Consider the following 27,354-nt stretch of genomic DNA (forward strand, 5'->3'; position numbering starts at 1 on the left):
TCCCAGTCCTCAGGTGAGCCACTTTCTCTGGCTAATTTGTATGCTTCTTCTTTGGAATTGATACTATCCCTAATTTCCCTTGACAGCCACGGGTGCACTGCCGTCCTTGATTTATTCTTTTGCCAAACTGGGATGAACAATTGTTGTAGTTCATCCATGCGATCTTTAAATGCTTGCCATTGCATATCCACTGTCAACCCTTTAAGTATCATTTGCCAGTCTATCTTAGCTAATTCAGGTCTCATACCTTCAAAGTTACCCTTCTTTAAGTTCAGAACCTTTGTTTCTGAATTAATTATGTCACTCTCCATCTTAATGAAGAATGACCCTTTGTGGAAATTATGGTGAAACTTCTCATTGGTGGCATTTGGTAAGTAAGTAATTACTTTTAAACTAGTAAAAATACATGATTACCAGTCTTTTTCTTTACTTGCTTGATAATTATATTTTATGATAATTAGTGAGTGCAACTGTACAATACTTTGTCATATTATTAAATTAAGTATTATATGTTTTATTGTACCAGTTATACACTGAAATGTAGTGATAGGCTATAATGTTGTTAATGCCTTAACCATCACTATATTTCTGTGGAGCTCTGGAATTCGTATATTTCTTTCATCTTGGTTTAGTGCTTGACATTAATAAGAAGCCCTATATATATATATATATATGCCATTTGTGTACCTGCTCATTACATGAATGGGGCAAGGAAGTTGCCCAGTGCATGAAATGAGCAGGTGCACAAATACAGAGAGGAAATGGCAAGCCTTTTGTCAGCTCCGGCACCCCTGTCTCCAGCTCCTCCTCGCCCACTCTGCAACTTCAAACCAACTGTCCGATGGGAGGTGTGAAGAACAGGAGCGCGGATCCCAGATGCCGGGCCCACCCCCTCCTCTGACGTCATTGGCGCCGGGTCCGTTGGGTCTCTCCAGCCAATGAGCGATCAGCGAGGGAGAATTTAAACGCGGCGCGCCGTTAGTGAGCGCGGGATTGACCTGACTCGGTTCGACAGGCGGGTGGCCATGGAGCTGGATGGACTGAAATACGCGGAGCTGCAGCAGCTCGCCAAAAAGTGCGGCCTGAAGGCGAATCTGAGGGTGAGCGGGACCCGGGCGTCATGGTTTATTTCTATTTCACGTGTCGCGAGGTGAATCGATTCTTTTAAACCCACTAAATATCTTCATCTGTTTTAAACTCAGGCTGACAAGTTATGTAAACTCTTGCAAGAGTATTTCGAGAACCAGGCGACAGTCGACGCTCATGTGCAGGTATGAGTGTGAAATCCTTTGAACTTTTAACGTGTTTTGTGAGATTCGGGGGAAAATTCAGCTTGTACCACTGCAAAGTGACTGGCGGTGTTGTTAAAGACAGTGAAGGGTGGGCAAGATCTTGCCAGGTTTGAATATAGTAAGTAGAGAGGAGTTTCAAAGGTCACAATTTTGAACTTACTCGGCAAAAGACAGGATGTGCAGGCAAGCGTTTTGTTATTGTTTAGAGTGTGCATATACTTGAAAGGAGGACTGGTGCATTGGGTCACAATTGGATTTGAAAATGCCCTCAGAGAAAGAGCAGGGAATGGGTGTAGCTCCCCAAGGAACAAATGTGTTTTAGTAATGCTCCAAAATGCCAAAGATCGTTGGTTATATTTTACTATGCCGCTTTTAACGGGGCGAGAGGGGAGGCACTATCAGTGGGCGGTGTTTAAATCTGACCTGCAAGAGGTCACAATACAGCGAACTGTTTTCAAGTCAAGGTCTCTCTTTTCCTGGTCCTTTCTTGGAGATGAGGGTTACAGGGCGTTGTAAATAAATTAATGAGCCACCATCAAGCTGGGTGGGAGCAGATACAGAGAGGGAGTAAATTTGACAGTGGCAAGTAGTTTTAGTTTTGCACTTCATACTAATTGGAATAATAGCTATAATACCTGGATTTGGAGGGAAAATGTCAATGCTTTGCCAAATTGGTGCATGTATTTTCCCATTTGTTCTGCATCCTTATGTTCCAATTAAAATGGGATTTAATATACTCAGGCTATCAGTTCAACCCTTTGATGGGCAATCTTTTCATGTGTGCTCCATCAGCTGTAACAATTGTTTATTGTTTCTGCTCATATTTACTAGGAACTTGTATGTCAGGAACTTGTGTGGTCTTTGCAGATTTCTTTTTGCTGTTAGAACTTGCTGCTGCTTGATGTGTAAATTGTGCCATAACTACTGAAGGAGCTTTAGTTGTCAGAGTTGGGGGCAATATAAAACTAGTTAGGGTATCTACAGTGTTTTCAGCAACTTCCTTAACAATTTAGAAGACTGATTGAATCAAAGGAATTGCATGGAATAAATAGATAATCAGACTCGGGACCTCCCCAGTTTATGAATGCCTGGTTTACGGACACCAAATGTGTGAATGAACCACAACAACTGAGGGCTGGACAAGGAGCCCAGCATCCAGAGCACTGAGCAGTCTCGCTGCCTCCTTCACTGAGGCAGAGAGGCCAGCTGGTGGCCACTCTGACAGCACAGCTGCTTCTGTGACCCTGTCACAATACTCTGTTTTTCTTCATTTCCAACTCAACAAACAGTTTGGGTTCCAAACAGTACCCTGAGCTGAACCCTGCCGTAACCTGGGGGCTGCATGTAACCAAGTTTGTATCAGGTATAAAGATAAACAGCACTGTAACACATGGGCATTTGATTATGATAAATCAAATAATGTATTTTCCCCAGAAAATAAGGTATTTCACCTTGGATCAAAGGAAAAAAAATTGCTCCCTAAATCAGTGCCACACAACTATGAGGGGATTAGAAAGACCACTTGAAACCTGAGGGAGTTCACATGAAAAGCTTTTTATTTCAGATGCAGGTTTTTTTGTCATTTATGTAATTTCTCAAATCCAAAGTTTATTAACAGCTTAAGTTCTGATTGGATTGTTCAAGACATGGGTTATTGGCAAGGTAATAATGCTTTTATTTAAAATGTTGTTAATTATGACTGGTACTTGACAGCATGGCTTTTCTAGCAGTTTTTTTAAGAATCAGCTATCTGAATTTTTGACATAACTTTAATCTCGACTATTCCTTTGCAAATTAGAATGATTGCTTCTTTAATCAAGTTTAGTGGAGGAGTGGTAACATTCCTCCTCACTCTGTCAACACCAGTAAACCTCAAGTGTGTGTGCTTAGCCCATTGCTCTACTTTCTCTGCACATATGACCATGCGGGTAGGCACCACTCAAACACCACCTATAAATTCACCAATGACCCACTGTTGTTGGCAGAATTTCAGTTGGTGTGAAGAAGGCGTACAGGTGGAATATTGGCTGGTTGTATGGTGTCCCAACAACAACCTTGTGTTCAATGTCAGTAAGACCAAGGAATTGATTGTGGATTTCAGGAAGGGGCAGTTGGGAGAATGTACACTGGCAGTGGTGCAGTGCTAGCCGGAGCGTGTCCTGCACATCTTTAAGAAAAAAAGCCGAAATAAACAAGCTAATTAATTAGGTGCTGCCCAGGGTGATCTGAGTATCTCAGAAACTGTTGATCTCCTGGGATTTTTACACACAACAGACTCTGAAGTTTACAAAGAATGGTGCCAAAAACAAAAACATTCTGTGAGTGAAAACATCTTGTTAAATCCACTCACTGGATGTTTTTTGTTTTGGCACTGTTCTTTGGAAACTCCAGAGTTGTGCGTAAAAATGCCAGGAGATCAGCAGTCTCTGAGATACTCGGGTCACCATGGGCAGCACCTAATTAATTTGCTGGTTTATTTTGGCTTTTTTCTTAACGATGTGCTCTGGCTAGCGCTGCACCCTGTACATCAGTCCTCAGTAATGAGTTAGTAAGGTAAAGGATGAGCAGCTTCTGGGCACCAGCACCTCAGAGGATCTATCCAGGGCCAACACATTGATGCAGTCATGAAGAAGGCATGCCAGTAGGAGTTTGAGGTGGTTTGAGACTTGAAAATTTCCACAGATGTACCATGGAGAGCATTCTAACTAGTTATATCACTGCTATGGAGATGCTGATACACGGAATCGTAAGATGCTGTATTAATAGTCAGTTTCATCACAGGCACAAGCCCCCCACCATTCAGGAAATCTTCATCTCCAAAACATCCATCATGAAGAACCCTACCATGCCCTCTTGTAATTACTACCAACAGGAAGGAGGTATAGGAGCCTGAAAGACGAGCTTCTTCCCCTCCGCCTCTGCCACCAGACCCCTGCACAGTCCATGAACACTAGCTTACTGTTCCTCACTGCACTAGTTATTTTATTGTAACTTGCAGTAAATTAGTATGCTTACCACAAAATAAAATAATTCACAGCGGTGACAACAACTCTAATTCTGATTCCGTGAGGCACTGCTTTAGGAATATCAGGCTTTAGTTTCGCCTGGAGTTTTTTAATTGTCTTGATTTGTCCTGTATACTGTACTTGTTTTCCAAATGTACATTAAAAACTGACAAGGCCAGTATTTAATGCTCGAGTTACTTTTGAACAGCTATAATCTTTCTGATTTGAATGCATTATATAGATCTGTTGTAAATCCGGAACAATGCTCACAAATAGGATGTATCAAAAAAGTCATGAAAATGGATGGTTTCTGAATCATTTCATCTATAGGAATAGAGCAGATTCTGTTATTTGGTGTTCAGTTCATGATGTTAAATAACCTTTTCACTACCTCTAGTCATGTGGATAACTTCAGTGTTCTTGTGTCTCTGCTAAACTTGGAAAATCATTACTTAAGTAAATTCTGAAACTTCCCTGTAGTTGCCCAGGGGGAACCTGGCAGACAGGATAATAAGAGTTTATCTTGCTGCAGGTGGCCATAGAAAATGTTCAGTTTAATACAGCAGAGAGAAAAGGTAATTTGATTGAGATCATCTGAAGTTGCTTCTTAACTTGAGTTACATATTTAGATTATTAAGATAAGCAGTCAGGAAAGCAAGATAACAGTGCCAATTGTCATTTTCCAGGTACGTCAAAGGCTTTTATTTTGCTATCAAAAAATATTTTGATCTTTTGTGAAATTTTCTAATTCTGGTATTGTAGGCAATGGCAACAGTACCAGAGGCCAAGATTTTATTGATCTAGAGCTGGGAGCCCAAATTCTATCACCTGTAGAAATATCAAATATGATTGAATATATTTATGCTTATTGATCTTAAGCTCTGGAATAAACTGCCTTGTCATAAAAATTCACTTTGTTCATTTTGGGGAAGGAAATTTATCCCTTCATCCTTTTTCGACCAAGTAGGACTTCAGAACTGACTCTTTACTAACCTTTGAAATAGCTGAGCAAGTCAATCAGTCTAGGGCAGTTCTAGCTGGAAGATTAAAGGGAGGCAACCATACAGATTATTATCCCTCAAACAAATGTTTTGAAAGTGGTGAAAAACCTGTGTATTACAACAGCATAAAATTTTTGAGAACTGTTTATGGGAGAGGATCAGAGAAAAGACTGTGGTAGCAGAGTTACACACTGGAAAGGCAGCCACCACCTGGCCTCACTGATTTGATGAGTGACTGCAGTAGCAGGCAAATTCATCCTATCAGCCTCAAATATCACTGAGTATTCACCGATGAGTGACTATATGTGACCCTTGGCTTTAGGGACAAGAATGTGAAACAAGCATTTGATTTTTTTTTAAACTTGAAATTTATTGGCTTTTGTACAGACTTTGTTCCCACTTGTTTCCAGGCTTCAGAAGATGATAAATGTAGTACAACAATTTTAAAAGAAGGGGATGACATTTATGTGACTAAACGACGGGGCAAGGGAAGGCTGTCAAATAAAAGCAAGGGAAAGCAGAAAGAAAATCAGAATGAATCTGGAAATCAACAGGCAACTTCTGAAATTGAACAACCTTCAATGGTAATGATTCAGTTTAATCTATTGTCTAATGTGCAAGTTTACATTGTAATTGTATTCCACATAATTTTAAATATTTTATTAAATATTTGGTAGGTGGTCTCACCACTTTCAGAAAATTGTCAGAACTTAGAGGGTTCAGACTCCAAGAGAAAACAAAGAAAACGACATGCACAATTTCAGCTTTCTACAGACAATGAAAATGAAAGAATTCCTGATGAGAATGTTGCTGCAACTCATTGCAGGCATTTACCAACTGAGGAAGCAACTGTCACATCTAAAGGTAGAAATGTGCAATTTTTTTCAACTTTATTACAAGCACTGGAAATAATAGGGACTGAATGGTTTCAAATGCATATTTTGTTAAGTGTGATTAAGACCATAAAACAGGAGCAGAATTAGGCCATCTTGCCCATTGAGTATGGTCTGCCATTTGAGCTATTATTCCTCTGAACTCTACTTGCTTGCCTTCACCCAGTAACCCTTAACACCCTAACTACTCTACTCGCTTTACACTTATAACTGTGTAGCGAAGCACAGCTCCAGTGCTGTATTCATGTTTGCTGATGACACCACTGTCACAGGCTGAATCAAAAGTGGTGATGAACCAGCATACAGGAGGGAGATCAAATGGTGTAATAATAACAACAACCTCGCACTCAGTGTTGGTAGGATCAAGGAACAGATCATAGACTTCAGGAGAGGGAATCCAGAGGTCCATGAGCCAGGCTTCATCGGAGGATTAGGGGTTGGAGAGTGTTAGCAACATTGAATTCCTGGGTATTACTATTCCCGAGGACCTGTCCTGGACAAAGCAAGTAGGTGCAATTACAAAGAAAGTGCAGCAGCGCCTCTACTTCCTTAGGAGTTTGCGTATAGCATGACAGCTTAAAACTTTGACAAACTTCTACAGATGTGTGGTGGAGAGTATATTGACTGGCTGCATCAGAGCCTGGTATGGAAACACCAATGCCTGTGAACAGAAAATCCTGCAAAAAGTAGTGGATTGAACCCAGTACGTCAGGGGCAAGACATCCCCGCCATTGAGCACTTCTACATGAAAGGCTGTGGTAGAAAAGCAGAATCCATCATCAGAGATCCCAGCCACCCAGGTCATACTCTCTCCTCACTGCTGCCGTCAGGTGGAAGGTTCAAGAACAGTTGTTGCCCCTCAGCCATCAAGCCCATCAGAATAAAAGGGGATAACTACACTCAACTTGGCCATTGTTGAAATGTTCCCACAAGTAATATTCTCACTTTCAATGACTTTTTATCTCATGTTGTCATTATTTATTGTTTTTTAAATTTTTATTTGCATAGTTTGTTGTCTTCTGCACTCTGGTTGATCTTTCACTAATCCTGTTAGTTACTATTCTATAGATTACTGAATATGTCTGCAGGAAGATGAATCTCAAATTTGTATATGGTGCAATATGTATTTTGATAATAAAATGTTCTTTGAACTTGCTAATCAAGAACCTATCAAACTCTAATTATATCCAGCAATGTGGCCTCCACAGCTATCTAAGGCAATAAATTCTACAGATTCACCATTGACTAACTAAAGAAATTCATTCTCACCTCTGTTCAAATGGGCCGTCCTTGTATTCTGAGGCCATGTCCTCTGGTTCTAGACTGCGCACTATTGGAAATATCATGTCCACTCTACCTTGGCCTTTCAATATTCAATATGTTTCAATGAGATCTCCCCTTACTCTTCTAAGCCCCAGTGACCCAGAACCATCAAATGCTCCTCATATATTAACCCTTTCATTCCTGGGATCTTTCTTGTGAACCTCCTCTGAACCCTCTCCAAAGTTACTCACAATACTCTTGCGTGCAGTCTGACCAATGCCTTACAAAACCTCAGCATTGCACTCTTGATGTTATATTCTAGTCCTCTGAAAATGAGCGCTATCACTGCCTTTGCCTTCATTACTGTCAATACAACCTACGTGTTAACTTTTAGGGAACACTGCACTAGGACTCCCAAGTTCCTCTGCAGCTTCAATTTCTAAATTTACTTGTTTAGAAAAAGTCTTCATCTTTATTCCTTCTACCAAACTGCATGATCATACACTTTCCTACACTGTATTCCATTCTCCTAATCTGTCCAAGTCCTTCAGGAGATCCCCTGCTTCCACAAAACTACCTGCTCCTCCATAATCTTTGTTTCATCTGCAAACTTAGCCATAAAACCATCAATTCTATCATCCAAATCATTGACATATGACCTTTTAATAAAAAAAAAGTGGAACATCACAAAGGCCTCTTTGTCTCCTGCCAGTCAGCCAGTCTTCTGTCCATGCTAGGATGTCTGCCTATGGGTTCTTACCTTGTTTAGCAGCCTCATCTTGTCAAAGCCCTTCCAGTATATCCAAGTAAACAACATTCATTAACAGGTAGTTTGCCAATCCTCTTCCATCTTATTTTGAAAGAAACATTTGCACATGACTTTATCAAGCAGAAACAAAAGTATTTTATGTAACTATTTGAACCTTACAATTGTTAACTAATTTGGCAATATATTCCCTCACATTTTTTTAGGATACTAACTCAAAACTTACCAAAGTTACCCAAATTCTATCTTTATTTTGTACCACTAGTCAGTCATTGTTGGATCAGAGCCCCAGGGTGAGACCTTTTCAGGATTTGAATACAAAAACAGGAGAAAGCAATGAGCAGATGTGAGCCACACTCCTGATCACATCTGCTCCAACTCTTGTTTTCCACATGGTTCTCAATTCTCTGATGTTTCAGAAGTGTATCTACTCCTTTTTAAGTACCTCTAATGTAACCTCCAAATTCTCTGGGGTAGTGAATTTCGGAGATTGCTCAAAGAAATTCCTATGGACTTAAGTTTTAAGTAATCATCTACTACATCCCATTGTTGGAGATTCTTCCACTAGTGGAAACATCTCAACATATAGCCCTCTATTTTTGAGCTCCATGTACCTATCCAGGAGTGTCTTAAAAGACCCTATGTGTCCGTCTCCGCCGCTGTTGCCGGCAGCTTGTTCCACACACTCACCACTCTCTGCATATTACTTTTTTTGTTTGTTTGTTTTTTTTTAAACAACAACTTACCCCTGACATCTCCTCTGTACCTCTGGATAATGTAATCTGGCTCAGAAATTTTGCAGATGACACAAGATTGGGGACATACTAGTAAGCGAGGAAGGCTATCAAAGGTTGTGAGATTTGGACCCAGCAGGAGAAGTAGGCTGAAAAGTGGCAAAGGTATTGTACTTTGGTAGGACAAGCCACAATAAATGACAGGACACTGGGGAGGTTGAACAGCAGGATCTGGGATTATAGATTAATTACTCTTTCAAAGTGGCATCACAGATAGATGGGGGCATAAAGAGAATCCTCTGGCAGATTGACCTTCATAAATCAAAGTACTAAGTACAGGAGTTGGAATGTTATGTTGAGGGTGGAGTGAGTGTGAAACATCCTGCCAGAGGAAGTGGTGGATACAAGTTCAATTTCAACAGTTAAGAGAAGTTTGGATAACTACATGGACAAGGAGTATGAAGGGCTATGGTGGGGTGGGTTGATGGGACTAGGCAAAGTAACAGTTTAGCATGGACTAGATGGGCCAAAGCTAATGTCTAACCCAATTACTACCTCATCCTGACTGCCAAGCAACTTAAACCTTCTTGACCAACCTCCCATGCGGGTCTTTGTCAGAGGTCTTGCTAAAGTCCATGTAGGCAACATCCACTGACTTTCCTTCATCGAGTTTCTTGGTAATCTCCACAAAAAAAAACACAGCACTCTAGGATTGTGCGTGGTTGGTCATCCTAACCAAAGTCATGTTGACCTTCCTTAAACAGGCCCTTAGAATACTTACCAATAATTTACCTACTGCTGATGTCAGACTCATTGGCCTATAATTTCCCTGTTTACTCTTGGGACCTTTCTTGAACAACAAAACAAAAAGGGCCGAGACCCTTCAGCAGGATAGGAGAAAAAAAAAGATGAGTAGAGTCCAAAGGTGGGGGGGGGGGGGTAGAAGAGGGGAGGGACTATAGCCTTGCAGCAGATTTCCAATGCATCATTCTCTGTAAAATCTACAGGTTTCTACTACCAAGCAGATCTTTATCTCCCCACTCCCAACTTTCTGCAGGGGTCACTTCCTCCATTCCTCTGATTCCCTTGCCCATTCATCATTCCCCACTAATCTTCTTCCAGCCATTTTTCCCTGCAAGTGACAGAAATGCACCTGCCCATTTACCTCTACCCTTACTTCCTTTCAGGCCCCCAAACAGTCCTTTCAGGTACATCAACGCTGCACCTGTGAACCTGTTGGGGTCGTCTATTATATCTGGCACTCCTGATGCAGTCTTCTCTACAGTGATGAGACCCAGTGTAAATTGGGGAATCACTTTGTCAAGCACTTCATCTCCATCTGCCAAAAGCAGAATTTCCCAGCTGCCAATTTTAATTCCTAGTCCCATTCCCATTCTAATATCCTCTTTTTCCACACTGAGGCTACTGTCAGGAGTAGGAGTAACACCTCATTCTGTATAGCTAGCCTCCAACCTGATGGCATAAACATTGATCTCTCCTTCCGGTATTTTGTTTTTACCTCGCCCCTTCCCTCTCCTTCTGTTCCCCACTCTTGTCTCTTGCCTCTTTTCACCTGGTTCCCCTTCTTCCCTTTCTTCCATGGTCCACTCTTCTCTCCTATCAGATTCCTTCCTCTCCAGCCCTTTATCTTTCCCACCCACCTGACCAACTGGTCCTCCTTCCCCTCTCCTTATTCTGTCATTTTCCCACCATCCCCCTCCCCCACTTCCGCTCCTGAAGAAGCGTCTCGGCCCAAACTTTGATTGTTTATTCATTTCCATTGATGCTGTGTGGCCTGCTGATTTCCTCTAGCATTTTGTGTGTATCACAGCACACTAGTGTTTGAACAAGCTTTTATCAGTTGATTTTGTTTCTACTTTAGGGACTGCTGTTCAATCAAAGACTCTTGGTCTAGCTAGCAAAATTCCATCATACATAGGAGCAGCTAAGAAAAGCGGATTAAAGACTCCCAGCACTGGTAGAAGAACTGGAATGAAACATGCTACTCCTGGTAAGAAATTATTTGTGTTTGCTTATAAAACAGTTTAGTGTACAGAAATTGTAGATTGAATTGGCAGTGCTTTTGGTGCTTCGCAGTACTAATATACTAGATGATTCCATTAGTACAGTCAAGAATTTGTAGATTGCAAGAATGATTAACACTAATTATAAGATACCTTATGATGGAAGTGCTGAGAATGGCCACTGATGGGGAAAGATCAAAATAATCTTGCAGTTTCCAGCACTGGCACCTCTATCTTTATAGCATTGTCATATGCCTTTTTTTGAGGTCCATACATGCAATGGTCCGTCAGTAATGAATTAGTATTAGTTGAAATGGTAGACATTCTTCCCATCACTTTTAGTGAAGTGGTTTGAGTTAGTGGTGGAGAGGAGGTCACTAAACAAACTTCTATCATTTCTGGACAATCAGGCACATCTTCTCCATGACCTACTAAATAGGCAGTGGAGCACTCTTTGGAACAGCCTCATTCAGCTCTGCTGTCACAAGGATTGTTACAGAAAATCTTTCCTACCAGATGCAATAAGCATATACAACAGTTCATCTGTGCGGCAGGAGAACACACAATAGTTTCCGTTTTATTATTTCATACATTATTGTACATTAAATTATTGTGTATATTATTCTGTACTTTAATATTATATTCATTATTATTGCTTAGTGTTTTTTAAATGCTGCCGTAATGAAATAAATTCCCACTTGGGGTCAATAAAGTACTTATTATTATTATCATTGGCGTTATTAATAATGGAAAAATTGCCGAGTAGAGTGGAGGAATTTCTTTCATAGAGAAAGAAAGGAGATAATTAGCTAAAGAATGCCATCTAACAGATGTTAGAGACATTCTTTAAATGCATAAAAATTCTACAAAGGAAGTGGGCCAGAAATTGGCAAACATGAACTGTAATTCATGTCTGTCAAAAACAGATTATTAATTGATTAAAATATACCCTTCGAGTCGCGTCACTCAGCAACCCCCTCCCCCAATTTAACCATAGCCTAATTACTGGACAATTTACAATGAACAATTAACCTATTAACTGGTATGAGTTTGGCTTAAGGAGACTGATAGAAAAGGTAAAATATCTGCCAAAAAGTGGGAGAAGGATCTTGAGATAAGAAAAGTATTGTTAAAAACATAATGGTCTTTTTGGTAAATGACTATGTTTACCAAGCAGTACATTCTTTTAAATGCTATCAGTAAATGGCAGTTTTTGTAATTTTTGCATCTTTGTTTTGATATTGGAGTAGTATAATTTTGAACTGGTATTCATTGGAATTAATATCCACATATTAACATTGTTTGGAATTCTGAGATTCTAATGTGCTGTGGTATTCGGAATTCCTAGACTGGAGGAAGATTCATGAAGCAAATTTCAACAAAATGGAGTCAATTGACTCGTATATTGAACGGAAACGGAAACATCTTGAAGTTTTTAGTAATTCTATCAAACAAGTGAAGGTAAGCATAATAAACCATACACAGCAGTGTGTAGTACATGTAGATAAGGTTCATTATATTGTCAAAGTATTCATATACAATCCAACTCTGATATTCATTTTCTCCAGATAGCCATGAAATACAGAAAAAACATGGTGGTTGTTGAAAGAAAAGACATCAACTCTTCCACCCCCTCCCCCATAAGATAAAGAAAAGAAACTTGAAACACCCTCCCTCACGGGGGGTGGGGGGGGGACTGTCAACAATAGCATCGTCCCCAACCCCCTCGCTTGCAGAAAAGAACAGTGACAATAGCATCAAAACCCTGGACCCCTCTCTCACACCCAAAAACTAACAGTTTGTCCACACAGGAAAAACAAGAAGAAAATCGGGCCCCAAATCCCCCATCCTCTCCCTCTCACTAAAACTAGCATATTGGCCACAGAAAGAAAACACCAAAAAACTGAAAGAATACTAATATAAAGTACAGCCCAATAATCACAAACCTCAATGTCAAAAATATCTTCCTGTTAGCATTTGAGGAGAGCCAATCCTTCTGGCACTCATGATAAAATTTTAGGTTTTAATCCTTTGCAGAAGGGATTAATAGCAATAATTTATGATATAATTATAAAATTACAGCCAGATATATCTGATAAAATTAAAAATGGATGGATGGGAAAGGGAACTTCAACTTTCCCTACCTACAGAGAAATGGGATAAAATTTTTCATTTAGTTAGTACTTCTATATGTGCTAAACATACTTTAATACAATTTGAAGTAGTACATAGAGCTCATATGTCCAAAGATAAATTAGCTCATTTTTATTCCCATATAAACCCTACTTGTGATAGATGTCATTCTGAAGTGGCTTCTTTAACTCGTATGTTTTGGTCCTATCCTCTTTTGGAAAAATATTGGAAAGACATTTTTGATATTTCAACAGTTCTATGCTTCGATTTTAAAAACCCCATCCTATTACGGCAATCTTTGGATTGCCAATGGTAGAACATAGATCTTTGTCTTCAGCCTGTCGAATGATAGCTTTTGTCACTTTAATGGTGAGAAGATCTATTTTGTTGAACTGGAAGGAAACGAATCCTCCAACTACATTCCAATGGTTTTCTCAAACCATATTAAGTTTAAATTTAGAAAAAAATTAGAAGTGATATTTTTGACCCTTCGGTTAAATTTGAAGAAACTTGGAAACCTTTTATGCAACATTTTCACATGATGTAATCTGACCTTTCCGAATATTTTTTCTAAACTTAAATTATATGATGAGAGGAGCGGAGTTAACGACATTAATGAACGTGTCCGATACAAGCTGTTGGTCTAGCCCTGTTTTTTTTCCTTGCGGGGGTTTTTTTTCTTTTTCTTTTGGGGATTTTTTGTGTTTTTTTTATTTTTTAATGTTTAATCTCATTGAGTTTGTAAGTCTTTTATATCTATGTTACTTAAAATTTATTTTATATATGCTGATGAACATTTTTCCAATCTCTTTGTACCAACTTTATTATTGAGTTTATAATTTTGAAAAATTAATAAAAAGATTTAAAAAGAAAAGAAGCATTTGAGGAGAGCGGCTGAACAAACTCAATCATTCCATGAAGAGTGACCGCCATGCTGGGTTCAAACACAGCCAACTGGGCTACCGATTGTCATCACCCCCATGAGATCAATCACAGACGACCACCCCCACCCGCCTACACCTCGCTGCTTCAAAATGGAGTCATTCATGACCCCACACCCCAGCTCTGGTCTTTTCCACAAGTCAGCTCATGTTCTCGGTGCTATTCGGGACCTCGTCTCTGGTCTTCTCCACGGGGCAGTTCTCTGGACGCAACAGAGTGCTAGATAGACAATAGGTGCAGGAGTAGGCCATTCAGCCCTTCAAACCAGCACTGCCATTCACTGTGATCATGGCTGATCATTCACAATCAGTACCCTTTTCCTGCCTTATCCCCATATCCCCTCACTCTGCTATCTTTAAGAGCTCTATCTAACTTTTTTTTTTTGAAAGAATCCAGAGAATTGGCCTCCACTGGCTTCTGAGGCAGAGCATTCCACAGAACCACAACCCTCTGTGAATTCGATCAAATTCCAAATGCTACGTCTCAGGCTCCAATCTTTAACACAATCAAGACAAAAAGAACCAGCAGAAGATATAGAGAAAGTGGAAATAATTGCAGAGATTGGCTATCTGGAAGATGTTGCCCAAGGATTTGTCGTTCACTGGCACCATCTTGACTGGAAGTTTATCTTTCTACAAGCTCTCACGGGGGTAATTTCTCTCCTTTTATGTAGTCTATTTTCTTATCAGTGCAGTCAGTTGAACCTCTAGCAACCATTCATGCTCCACTAAATTGTGGATACAGTTCCATATAGTCATCAATGCCAATCATGGCATGTAGGATTACTCTCTTGGAATATCAGGGCTAATATTAGTATCAGGTGCTTGGGCATTCAAGTCGGTGGAGTAATCACTGATTGCACAAAGAAATTACCTTATCTAAATGGCTGAATCACAAGAGAAAATCTGAAGATGCGGAAGCGTGTAGAGCAGGGGGCTAAGCACACATCCCTGTGGTGCTCCTGTGCTGATGGAGATGTTTTTGCCAATCTGAACTGATCACAACACCATTCAGTCAGCCAATCTATCTCGCTCCTGTGTGCCTCCTGGCTGGCATAGCCTTCTCATCCAGAAGAGAAAATCTGCAGGTGGTGGAAGTCCAAAGCAAGACCCAAAACACTAGGGGCACTCAGCAGGCCTGGCAGCATCCATGGTAAAGAGTAAACAGTTGATATTTCAGGCTGAGATCTCCATCAGGACTAGAAAGGAAAATGAGTTGGAGTAAGAAGGTGGGGAGAAGGGAGGAAGAAGTAAAGGTTGCAGGTGAAAGGAGAAACTTGGGGAGGGGTGAAATAAAGAGCTAGGAAGTTGGTGAAAGAGTTGAAGGAAGAATCTGACAGGAGAGGTTAGAAGGCCATGGAAGAAAGGGAAGTGAGCGGAGCACATGGGAAGTGATGGCAGGTAAGATGGGAGAGAGGAATGGTGAAGGAGAGGGGTGCAATTACTGGAAGTTTGAGAAATCAATGTTTATGCCTTTGGGTTGGAGGCTGCTCAGGCGGAATATAAGGTGTAGCATCGATTTCTCGAACTTCTGGTAATTGCAACCATCTCCCCCCCTCCCCCATTCCTATTTCCCTCTCTCTCCTTACCTGCCCATCACCTCCCTCTGGTGCTCCTCTCCCATCCCTTTATTCCATGGCCTTCTATCCTCTCCTATCAGATTACCCCTTCTCCTGCCCAATTGACTTCCCAGCTCTTTACTTCACCCCTCCCTCATCCTGGTTTCACCACCACATTCTCACTAACTTCTCATCTCCTTTTTCCCTGTCCAGATGGTCTCGGCCCAAAACCTCAACTATTTACTCTTTTTTTTTTTTCATAGAAGCTTCCTGGCCTGCTGAGTTCCTCCAGCATTTTGAGTGTATTACTTGAAAAGTGGTAGTTAATTGAATTTGATTAGGATACTTTGGTCAGATACTCTACAGGTACACCCTACGTAAGACCATAAAATGTAATCTAGCAAAAACAGCAAGATCTGATAAATCATACCAGTGATCAGAAGAACTTCAAATGTGATCCAATTGCTAAAGGACTCTTTAATGAAACTGATCTTTAAGGACAAAAAATTAATTCAGAATTTTCACACGCATGAGTTGGCAATGTACTATCTCAGCAAAACTTTAAAAATTGTGCCTTTTAGAACTTCTAAGTTCTCCAATACAAACCACTCCTTAGAATTTCTTTCTTGAACTTCTCACAAGCTCTCAATATTTAAAAAAAAACTTTTGAAGTATTTATTAGTTATTTAGCATTACATTTGCAGAGACATTTAAGATTCCTATAGGGCCTATGATGCCACATTTCAAGAGTGTTGATTAATTTCTGTTTCATTGCTTTTTAACCAAAGTTTCTGAGCATGCTTTATTCTAATTCACTTAATTGTTATGATCGATTCTGCAGACAATTTTGTTTGGAATGTTGATTTAGTGTTGTGTGGGTGGCAGTATGGTGTGGGGGTGTAATTTCTGATCCCTTTGCTCCCAATGCTGATTTTACATTTATGCCTGTATGTAAATAACAATCCACTGTCTTTTAATATTAACTAATCCATAGTTTTTAACATTTGAACTACATCACCTCACCAGACAAGGCAGAGCAATTGGATAACTTTGAGATCACATTCAATTCCATATTGGAAGTTTCTTTCAAGATCTAATAAATTCAAAAATGATTCAACTAACATGAAAATAGTGTAAATTCTATAGTAATTTCTATAGTGTAAATTCTTTAGTAACCCAGTTTAAAACTAGCCTTGTAACTTAAATATTTGACCAAGCTTATTTAATGATTGTAGATGTTGGCTGAAAGTTCCATTCATCACAAAACATCTGAAACACAGCGTCCAGGGAACAATGTGAAGGTAAGTACAGCATTGATGAAATAACATTGCAAAGTTTGTCACTGAGATGGAACTTATTGGTGATAGTGGAAGAGCTGAAATGCCTAGGCACTTTTTAATTGAGGATTGAAATCTATGATACAGCTGATGCTCCCTATGGTGGCATCTAATTTATTAAACACATGAAACTGATTTAGACATTTATTTATGGGATGTGCCTCCCTTGCAGGATGTCCATTTATTTTTCATCTGTAATTCACTTTTTTTTTTTAAAAAAAGTGAGCATCCGCAATTCATTGGTTGAAGATATTCCAACCGTGTGGTTTGGGCAGAGTGCTTCAAAATTTGGACTTGATAATATATTTCCAAGACAGGACCATGTGTGCAAGTTAAAAGGAAATTTGCAGATGGTGGTGTTCATGTGAGCATGCTACTTGGCTGCCTTGTAGGGGTTGTGGATTTGGGAAGCATACAGTACTCTGTACATTGAGATATAACACTTCGAGGGTTGCATTTGCTACCCCTTTTGATTCTGCATCCCTAATGCACTGAAACTCACCCTGGTGGCTGCAATTTTATCCTATCATCTGACTGCACGCCATCTTTGCTTTTTTTTTTCTCATCCATCCCTTCACTCCTGTTCCCACTACCCTGCCAAATTAGTTCAAACCCTCCCCAGCTGCTCTAACAAACCTGTCCACGAGAATATTGGTTTACTCTCGAGCTCGGGTGCAATGGGATATTGTTGTGGGAAATTAAATGTTCTTGAATGTTGAACATGGGTGGTTAAATTGTCTGGAGAAGGTTATTGCTTGGTAGTTTTGTGGTGTAAATGGTTTTTTTTGTCACTTATCAACTTAAGTGTTCTTTCGGTCTTGCATTATTTTGAGTATGAATAGATTTGAGCATACTCAAGTCCCTGACCCTCCAGATCTTGTGATGAAAGAAAGTTATTAATAGAGCAGATTAATTAAGGCTCAATGACAGTATAGTAATGTGATGAATATGTTTGCCACTATCTTGTTCTATCCTGCAGTCTCCGGAAGCTGACAGATAGGACTAAAGCTGCTGTTAATCAAAAATCACATCAAAAGCTACTTTTCTGGCTTTTTGATTTAATTGTATGAATTTATGACATTTTCTATTCTCTCTCTTTGCTTTAGAAATCACTGAATGGACCTCAGAAGAGCTTGGCTTTGATTAGCCCACTGCAACACACAAAAAATAATAAATTATCCACGCCCGCCAACCAAGCTAAGCTGCCACGAACCTCTGTCTTCAAACCATCTGTGCACTCTGTTTCCAAAATGAATGTTCGGTAATGGCTTTTGCTATATTTGTTAGCAATATCCAGATAAAACCTTCCTATCAATTCTTTGTCCCCTTTTAACTCCATTTTCTATGTGCCTTTCTTTGAATATTGTACAAATTTAATACATAAATATTGTAATTTTTAAGGAATAAAAATGAAGTTGGTGTAGAGGTACATTTTAATGTTGTGCTTATTCATAACTTCAGTTTTATGTTTTAGTTCATTTCATTTTTTGACATTTTTCACCTGTGTTAAATAAGTAATTATACTTTATGCTGTTCAGCTTTACAGAATGTACCAAAAATACTGAGAAAAAGCACACTGCAATGAAAACTCCATGCAGAATGTCACCATACACAGAACCATCCAGTGATCTTGACACTGAAGAGGTGAAAATAAACATGGTTTCACAACCAAAGAAACTAAAGGACCAGAAAGATGCCAGCTGTACAGAACATACTCAGAGTAAAGGTACTGTTGTATCCCTTTGATTGTTTTTATGTGCATACCACATCTCAACATGTTAAATATTTGGCACTTGGGGCTAAATTAGGTTTTTTTAAAAATCAAAAATTTTTAATAATTACAAATTGGGTTCCCATTATCCAACATCAACGTAGAGTGAAGATCCATTTTAACCATGTTCATTGTCTGAAGTAGTCTTGCTCAGTTTCTGTGTAAATAGTCAAATACACAGTGTACCGAAGGAAGGTCTGGCTTGAGAGGTAAGAAATTAGATATTGCCCATGTTCAGGTAGCCTACCAATCACTTTTATCAGTCTTGAAAAGGAGAAATAACCATTGTACCTTCCTTATCGGAAGCACTAATTTCAGAGGAAGCCAAATATGTGACTGCAAACATTCCATTTGTAGCAAACAACGGAATTCGGTATCGTAGATGCTGGGGCTTTTTCTTTTAATTAGAGATTTCTATTTGTAGAATATATCAATAAGCACTTTCAATAAAATGAGCCACTAGGCACCAAAGGATAATGGTGTACTAATTAACTTGTTTGCGGGTTGTGTTTCTTGTTTTCAGTGGTTACTCCATTCAAGTTTTCTAGCAATGCCACTCCTGGAACCGGCAAAAAGTTCGACCTGCAAGCCAGCTTGTCTCGGCCTCTTGGATACAAGCCACACAAAGGTTGGTATACATTGGTTCAAGTGAGCTTTTGGGAAGATTATATGCGAGTAAAAGTATTGTGGAACTTTTGGTTTAGGATTCCAAGATCTTGCAACGTAGGGCACCACTTGTACTTATTATCAATGATCTCCAAAGCAATTCATTCAATGCTATTATTCATATAGTTCATGTTGTATGACATGAGTGATCATGGTCTTTCATCTGTCTCTAATATGACCATGATTGTTCTTGGCTTGGCAAATGTTTCTACACAAGTGGTTTGCCATTGGCACCTTCAGGGCAGTGTCTTTACAAGAGGGGTGATGCCAGCCATTACCAATACTTTTCAGAAGTTGTCTGCCTGGTGTCAGTGGTTGCATAACCAGAACTTGAGTTGCACCAGCTGCTCACACAACCATCCACCACCTACTCCCATGGCTTCACATGACCCTGATCAGGCGGCTAAGCTGATTTTACACCTTGCCCAAGGGTGACCTGCAGGCTAGCGGAGGGAAGGAGTGCCTTACACCTCCTTTGGTAGAGATACATCTCAACCCTACCCATTCATGCAGTACTTTTTTCTAAATTATTCACTTACTTTAATTTGAAGTTATAATTAATTTCACTTCCACTAAAGAATGGTTCTACAAGGCACTAGGGCCTGTGTACTCCCCCTGCCCTGCCCCCCCCCCAGCCAACTCCATAACTTTTCTGATGGATGTTGGGGTTTGGACAACAGTGTGTGTGGTAGCAATTCTCTCGAAAGGATTAAGGGCCAGCCCTTCGAGCCACACTGCCCAGTAACACCCAATTTAATCCTAGCCTAATCACGGGACAATTTACAATGGCCAATTAACCTACTAACCAGTATGTCTTTGGGCTGTGGGAGGAAACTGGAGCTTGTGGAGGAAACCTATGCATTTCACAGGAAGACTCGTTACAGATAACATTGGAATTGAACACCAAACTCTGATGCTCCGAGCTGTAATAGCATTGTGCTAATGGATATGCTACAATGGCTCTGAGCTGACAATGTTCCCAACCAGGTTCAAGCATACTTACAATCAATATCTGAGAGTTAAGCATAGCTATGGGCCGACAGCTGCATGGCTTGAGAAATTAAACTCCAATATCCATGAATATTTTTTCTGGAACAGTGTTGCTAATCCATGTTTGTGACTGACATTTGTTTCAGATCATAAATGGTGCCTTCATGGTAGAGTATCAACATGATGTTGCTCAACAGTATAACACAGAAATGGGTCCTTTGGACCATCTTATCATGAAGTAATTATCTTAATGCTGAAGGACATAGCTATACTAAATGTATGTGAAGGATGACTGATGGTACTCAACAATGTCCAAGAGATGAGTATTTTCAGTTCAGAGCACTAAATTCTATATGGACTGTTTAGAAGTCACTTTTATTATAGAAACAAGTGTAATCTATTATTTATTGTTGCATTCAGAAGTGACTAAGCAGATCATATAGACCCTGGCTTTCATGAAGTGGATATGTAACAGATTCAGCAGCTTCAATTAAAATATTAAAAGTATATTGGTAACATTGCCATCTACTCTATTAAATTGACATTTCACTGGGTCTGGTCTGTTTGCAAAAAACAAACCTAACCGCTAATGAGTTTCTTCTAATCTTCAATATGGTAAGAAACATGTTTTGACAGAATGTTTAGTTTATCAGTGTGCTTAATAAACATCTGGAAGGAATGTAGGATGGCTTGAACAAGAAATCTCAGGAGTCAAAACTAGTGAGATATGACAGTATTTTGTTAGTGCCTAGTATTTACAATTTGTGTTCAGGTTTGACAACAATAGACCTCACTTGGAGTATTACGAGCAGTTTTGGGTTCCATATCTAAGAAAGGATGTGCTGGCATTGGAGAGGGTCGAGAGGAGGTTCATGAGAATGAAAGGGTTAATTTGAGGGTGCTGGGTCTGGACTCTAGTTTAGAGGAATGAGTAGTGATCTTATTGAAATCTCTCAAATATTGGAGAGGTTGTTCCCTATAATGGGAGAGTTTAGGATCAGAGGGCATAGCCTCAAAATAGAAGGGAGTCCCTTTGGAACAGAGTTTAAGAGGAATCTGGAAGTCAAAAGAGCCAAAGACCGATGGATCTGGAATTCGTTGCCACGAATGGTTGTGGAGGGCAGGTCATTGAAAGCAGAGTTTGGTCGTATCATGGTCAGGGTGTCAAAGGTTACATGGAGAAGGCAGGATAATGGGGTTGAGAGGGATAATGAATCGGCCCTGATGGAATGGTGGAGCAGACTTGATGGGCTGAATGACCTAATTCCACTCCTAGGTCTGATAGTCTTATGATTTGAAAAGTTCCAAATTTCTGATCACTTTTACCCAATGTCTCTTTTTGTGTTTAGGAAAATTAAGACCCTGGGAGGACACCAGAGTAGCTGAAAATAAGTCACAGAATACAACGTTCTCTGCTCAGAATTATAAACAGCCAAAATTGCAGACAAGGTAAGGTTTCACTCCATTACATTTGTAATCCACTAATCATTGCCTGAGTGACAAAGATGTCTAGTTTTAGAATATGATAACTATTTTAGTGATTCTTGGGATGTGAACTTACTGGTATGCATTTTAAAGCATTGCTTCCTTGTGTCTTTGCTGTCCTAGCAGTTAAGGTAAACCTAATGTGTAAGATTTTGACCCGGTAGAGATGAAGGACAAGACATTTAACCTCCATGGCAGTGATTTTAAGAAAGGAGAACAGGGAAATTGTTTGGGGTGCAATTGATCCTTCACTTAATTTTTCTCTTAACCCTGAGGTTCTGAAAGAAATATCTTTTTTTCTGGCTTTGTGGCCTGAATGACTAATTTTGCTAGAGTATACTGTAATCTGACATCTGTCCTGAATTTTGTTTACTCTTGCATCAGTGTTAGCTGATGTGGAAGTCTCAACCTTACATTCAGGAAGCATCATCATTGCTGGGAGAATTTACCCTCTATTCCATTACAGGGAAAATCGACGGGAGAAGTTGGTGGAAAAGAGGAAGGAGATAAAGAACCACATGATGGGAGCAAGGCGAGGCTTGGTCATGGAGTGAAGGAAATCAACCCATTGGTTGGTTTATACTAATACTTCCCTGTTTTTTTTATCAACGTGGTCATCAACCTTTTCGTTAAAAAGAACTTTTGTTTTCCCTTGTGTGTAGCACTGTATACTTCAGCCTTTGGTTGATGTGATTTCAGTTTTGAATCTGTATGTATTTTGCTGTTGGGCATTTCTCACAGAAATGAATATCAATGTTTGAACTCCTGGATTTCAAATTTTGTTTTTATCTTCTGTATCCAGAACTTAGATTTACATTATTGGTTGGGAAAGTAAAAGTGCCCCATTATGCATAGAAGCTGACTTCCCTTCAGGAGTTCCATTAGATATATTTTAGCATCTTTCCAGCATTAAAATCTCTCATCCGCTTAGTTTTACATTTGTTAATTGTTGTTCAGAGATCCGATGTCTTGTCTGTTCATTTTGTCTAGTTGTAGTTCAGTGCCACTGATGTTTACTGTCCTGCATTTTCTATTCCAGGTTTTCAGCACTGGGGTTTATTCCGCCCTAATCAGTTGGAAGTAGAATGTGCTCAATTATATTTAAAGTTTGGATCATTTCTAACAAAATCCTAAGATCTGGGCTCAAATAAAACCCCACTAAGAAAAGGCAGGACCATCCAAGCTGAATTATGCATTGTAGCTCTTTGCCAATCTATCCTGATAGATATCAATTAAATGTACTAACTGTTGATTGATCTTTCTGATTGTCAAAGCCAAAAAGTTTTTTAGAGTACGGAAACTGCTTCCCTGAAAGGAACTAGCTAAACAGGTGATGGTACTTTGTACATTACTACTTCAGTGCTTTCACTGTGTTTAGTACTCAGCTAGGGGAAAAATATTGATAGCCACAGTCTGAAATGAGAGCAGAAAATGTTGGACAGTCTAAGACTGCTTCTCTCAAAGGAGGATCAAGCAATTTAGTAGTACTTCTTTCGGTTAATGTCCTATGAAAAGCTCAACAGTGTAAACTCAGAATGAGATGGCAGAGATGTAACGTGACATACATGGTGGCTTCAGGAAGACAAACTGAGAGAAGTGATAATAGAGAAATACTGCTATCTTCTTTAGCAATGATATTTGCCTCTTTTTAAGAAATCTATCCTGTTATTGCAGTAGTATTTTTGTATGGTAAAATGAATATTGGTAAAATAAAACATTCTGTATTTGATTGTGAAGGCTGGATACCTACCAATCCCACTGCCTTAGGATTTTTTTTAAATATAAATAATATTTGTATTTCTGTTAATGTTATGACATTCTACATAGTATTTCAGCTATGTTGGCAAAGATATTTTGATATTGGGGGGGGCGGGTACAAAAAGGAGATAATGGAACAGATAGCCAATAAGGTGGGTTTTAAGCAGCCCTTATTGTCCCAACTGCTATTAAGTTTTTAACTTGTCTCCCCTCTAGCTAAGTATCTTTCTTGCCCATCATTTGTAAATGATGTCCCTTTGTCATTTAGCTGTCTGCTACTGGCAAGTGCTTCCTGTTTACCTTGCCTAAATGTAATCAAAGTTCAATTTATTATTGAAGTACATGTGTCACAATATACAACCAAAATTCATTTTCTTGCAGGCATTCACAGTGGAACAAATAAGTGCAATGGAATTGATGGAAAAACTACACACAAAGACTGAAAAACAATGAGGAAAAGACAAACTGTACAATTCTGTTAGCTTTCTCAACAATTTTTGTTCCAGAATTAGCAACATTGGCTTCTACTATCTAATCATAATTAAAATCCTTCCCTGAAACTATTTGACAAGGGCTTTACTGGAACTTTTCAGAATGCAAAAACACAAGGAATGACTTCATGCTTGCTTCACTGTTTAATGTGATCACAGCTGCAACAATATTGATCTCCATGCTACCTTTGTTTTTGCAAAATACAATCCTTCTGAAGAATTAATCAGCACTAGCAACTTCTGTGAGGAAAGGAATTGTCAATTTTTCTGGTCAAAACCCTGGTTGGTATGATAAGTTCCAGCACCTTTTGAAGTAGGAAATTATGGACACCTGCTGTTGGATGTGGAAAAACCACATGCAGTATGTCTGAATTGTCAGACTTATGTAAATGCTTCATTTCACTTGTATGTTTATATCTGCCTTTGGATAGTTATTAGTCCATACTAAACTAATATTCTGCCTACAGCATAAACCTCTATACCCTCCCCATGCACGTACTTATCGAAACATCTCTTAAATGTTGAAATTGAATCCATATTCACCACTTATGCTGGCAGCTTGTTCCACACAGAATGGCACACTCACTAGCCGGAGTGAAGAAATTTGCCCTCATGTTCCCCTTAAACATTTCACCTTTCACCCTTAGCTTCTGACCTCTACTTGCATTTGCCTTGTCTATACCCCTGAGTTTTGAACACGTCTATAAAATCTTCCCCTCATTCACCTACGCTCCAGGTAATAAGGTCCTAACCTATTCAAGCTTTCCTGTAATTTAGGTTCTCAAGAACCAACATCATACTTTAAAATTTTCCCTATACTGTTTCAATTTTATTGATGTCTTTCCAGTAGATGTGATCAGAACTACACACAATTCTCCAGATCTAGTCTCACCAATGTAACTTTCAATCCTGTACCCAATGCTCTGATATATGAAGGCCAATGTGCCAGAAGCTCTCTTTGTGACCCTATATATCTCTGATGCCACTTTCATGGAATTATGGATCTATTCCCAGATCTCTCTGTTTTGACTCAGTGCCCTGCCGTTCACTGTACGTCTTCCTCCTCAAGTGCAACACCTCACATTTGTCTGCAATAAGTTCTACATTTCATTTTTCTATCTAGTCCAGATCCTGCTGCAAGCTTTAATAGTATACTTCACTGTCCACTACATCAGGTGACATCTCAAATTTGCTGATCCAATTTACCACATTATCGTCCAGATCATTGCTTATAGATGACAAATAACAATGGACTCAACATCAATCCCCGTGGCGTTCTACAGTTGCAAGCCTCCAAGACTGGTTGGACACAACCTACCCCGCATGTTGACTAACTCTAGAGAGGTAACCATCTACTACCACTCCCCGGCTTCTTCCATGAAGCCAATGTCAAATCCAATTAACCACCTCAGCCTGAAGGCCAAGCAACTAACCTTTCATCAACTTTCCTGATCACCTGGGAAAACTATGATTGGTTAGACACAACCTACCACACACTGAGCCATGTTGACTAACTAACCAAAAACATATTTCTGGTCCTGTTGAATACCGCACAATAACTTTCCCACTATCAAAGTCAGGCTCACAGGCTTATAATTTCCTACCTTGTTCTTGGGAACTTTCATAAACAGTGGAACAACATCAGCTTTTTCCTGATCCTCTGGCATCTCGCCATGGCAAAGACAGTTTAAATGCCATATGCTCGGGCCCCTGCAATTTCTGTACTAGCCTCCCACAGGGTCTAAGGAGATACCTGGTCAAGCCCCGAGGATTTATCTGCCCTACTTTGCCTCATGATATCAAGAACAACCTCCTCTGTAATCCATATACAATCCATAACCTCACAGCTGTCTTACCTCAGTTCTATAGCCTCTGTGTATGTGTCAGAGAAACTTACCATTGCCAATTAGACTTAAACAAAGACACAGACCCCTGGTGTTCAGTTTAATTACTTTATTACATGATCACGGAGATCCCACTAAGAGACCCCACCGAAGTGAGCACAAGCATGGTCTTTTGTACCTTAAAGTACACGCATTTCAGCAGTTTTCAGGGGTGAAGAGTTCCTTATTGACAGGATTCCAGATGCTTCCATACATTACGCAAAATTAGACATGGGTCCTCACATACACGATCAGTCCCCATTAATTATTAGCCAAGCCGTTATTTCTGTAGCCTTGAAGTCTGAAGGAATGTCCCCCATTAATTATAAGAAGCCAAGCCATTAATCGTATAGCCTGGAAAGCCAATGGTCTCTCCCCACATTGATTATTTTGAAAAAACAAGTCATTAGTCATGTAGCCTTGAGGGCTAATGGTTCCTCCTTACCCACAACATCTGTGTGTTATCAGTTCTTTGTTTCTAACAGGACTTGTTGCTAATTAGTATGAGGAGACAGACCCCATCTACTTCTTACCCTGTTATTCTCATAATTTTGTTAACCATTAATTCTGAAGCTCAACTTTCTTCCACAATCCCCTCCTTTTTGATCATCAGATCAACTTTATTCCTCTTCATCTTCTGGATAAGGGGCTTCATAACCTGGGGGCAGAGACTGCATGTCTAAACAAGGGTCTTCATCATATTTAGGATCAAAGGATTCCAACTTCATCTTTGGAAACGTCTCTGTGGATCTATGCCAAGGCAGGGATACCAGGGCACAAGTAAAGCTAAAGATTGTTACTACCACTCATATCAATACCAGTAACAATCTATAATGCACCACCATTGTCCACCACCCGCCTAAGAGATTCCCAAAAGTCCACCACCCCCTGGAAGGATTATAGTTCTAGAATTCTCCTACCTTACATATTTGTTTAGCACTCTTCTGAATATAGTCCGCCGGATGGGTTATATTCTTGGACTCGCATACAGGTGCAACATTCCTGTCCTATGATAGCACAGGTTCCACCTTTCTCAGCTAGTATGAAGTCCAGAGCCATTCTATTTTGCAGGGCTAATGGATACTACCTCAGCAGTTTGTTCCTTAATCTGCTGCTGAGTTTCCTCCAGGGCCAAAGCGATATCATTGGCCAAGGGCTGAGGGCCACTCATGTATTCCTGAGCTGCTCTGCCTGCCCCAAGCACAGGAAACATCATCATCCCAAAGCCCTCAGTCTCAGTAATAGCTCTCTCCATCCGGATGCTAGGATGCAAGTTTAAGAATTTTAGAATCTGCATGAAGGGAACCACATAGGCCGGTTAACAGGTCCCTACCGAGTTTCGGGGCAGCCAGGGATAGGCGC

General features: G+C 39.8%; 1 protein-coding gene across 2 annotated transcripts; it reads left to right on the plus strand.

Annotated features, from left to right (window-relative positions):
- The first annotated feature begins 979 nt into the window (after window positions 1–979).
- nusap1 (nucleolar and spindle associated protein 1) lies at window positions 980–24,307 on the plus strand. 2 transcript variants are annotated; one of them, XM_063032201.1, is made up of 13 exons: window positions 980–1,100; window positions 1,203–1,271; window positions 5,709–5,882; window positions 5,976–6,162; window positions 10,837–10,965; window positions 12,327–12,439; window positions 16,847–16,912; window positions 18,055–18,209; window positions 18,487–18,674; window positions 19,243–19,347; window positions 21,725–21,824; window positions 22,327–22,431; window positions 24,000–24,307. In XM_063032201.1, exons 1-12 carry the CDS (start codon window positions 1,026–1,028, stop codon window positions 22,412–22,414), a joined length of 1,449 nt encoding a protein of 482 aa, XP_062888271.1. In that variant the 5' UTR covers window positions 980–1,025; the 3' UTR covers window positions 22,415–22,431; window positions 24,000–24,307. The 2 variants fall into 2 exon arrangements, with proteins under 2 accessions (XP_062888271.1, XP_062888189.1); XM_063032119.1 differs by lacking the exon at window positions 24,000–24,307 and having other exon boundaries at window positions 22,327–23,993.
- The last annotated feature ends 3,047 nt before the right edge of the window (window positions 24,308–27,354 follow it).

Source organism: Mobula hypostoma, chromosome 1, assembly GCF_963921235.1.
Source record: "Mobula hypostoma chromosome 1, sMobHyp1.1, whole genome shotgun sequence".
Classification (NCBI taxonomy): Eukaryota; Metazoa; Chordata; class Chondrichthyes; order Myliobatiformes; family Myliobatidae; genus Mobula; species Mobula hypostoma.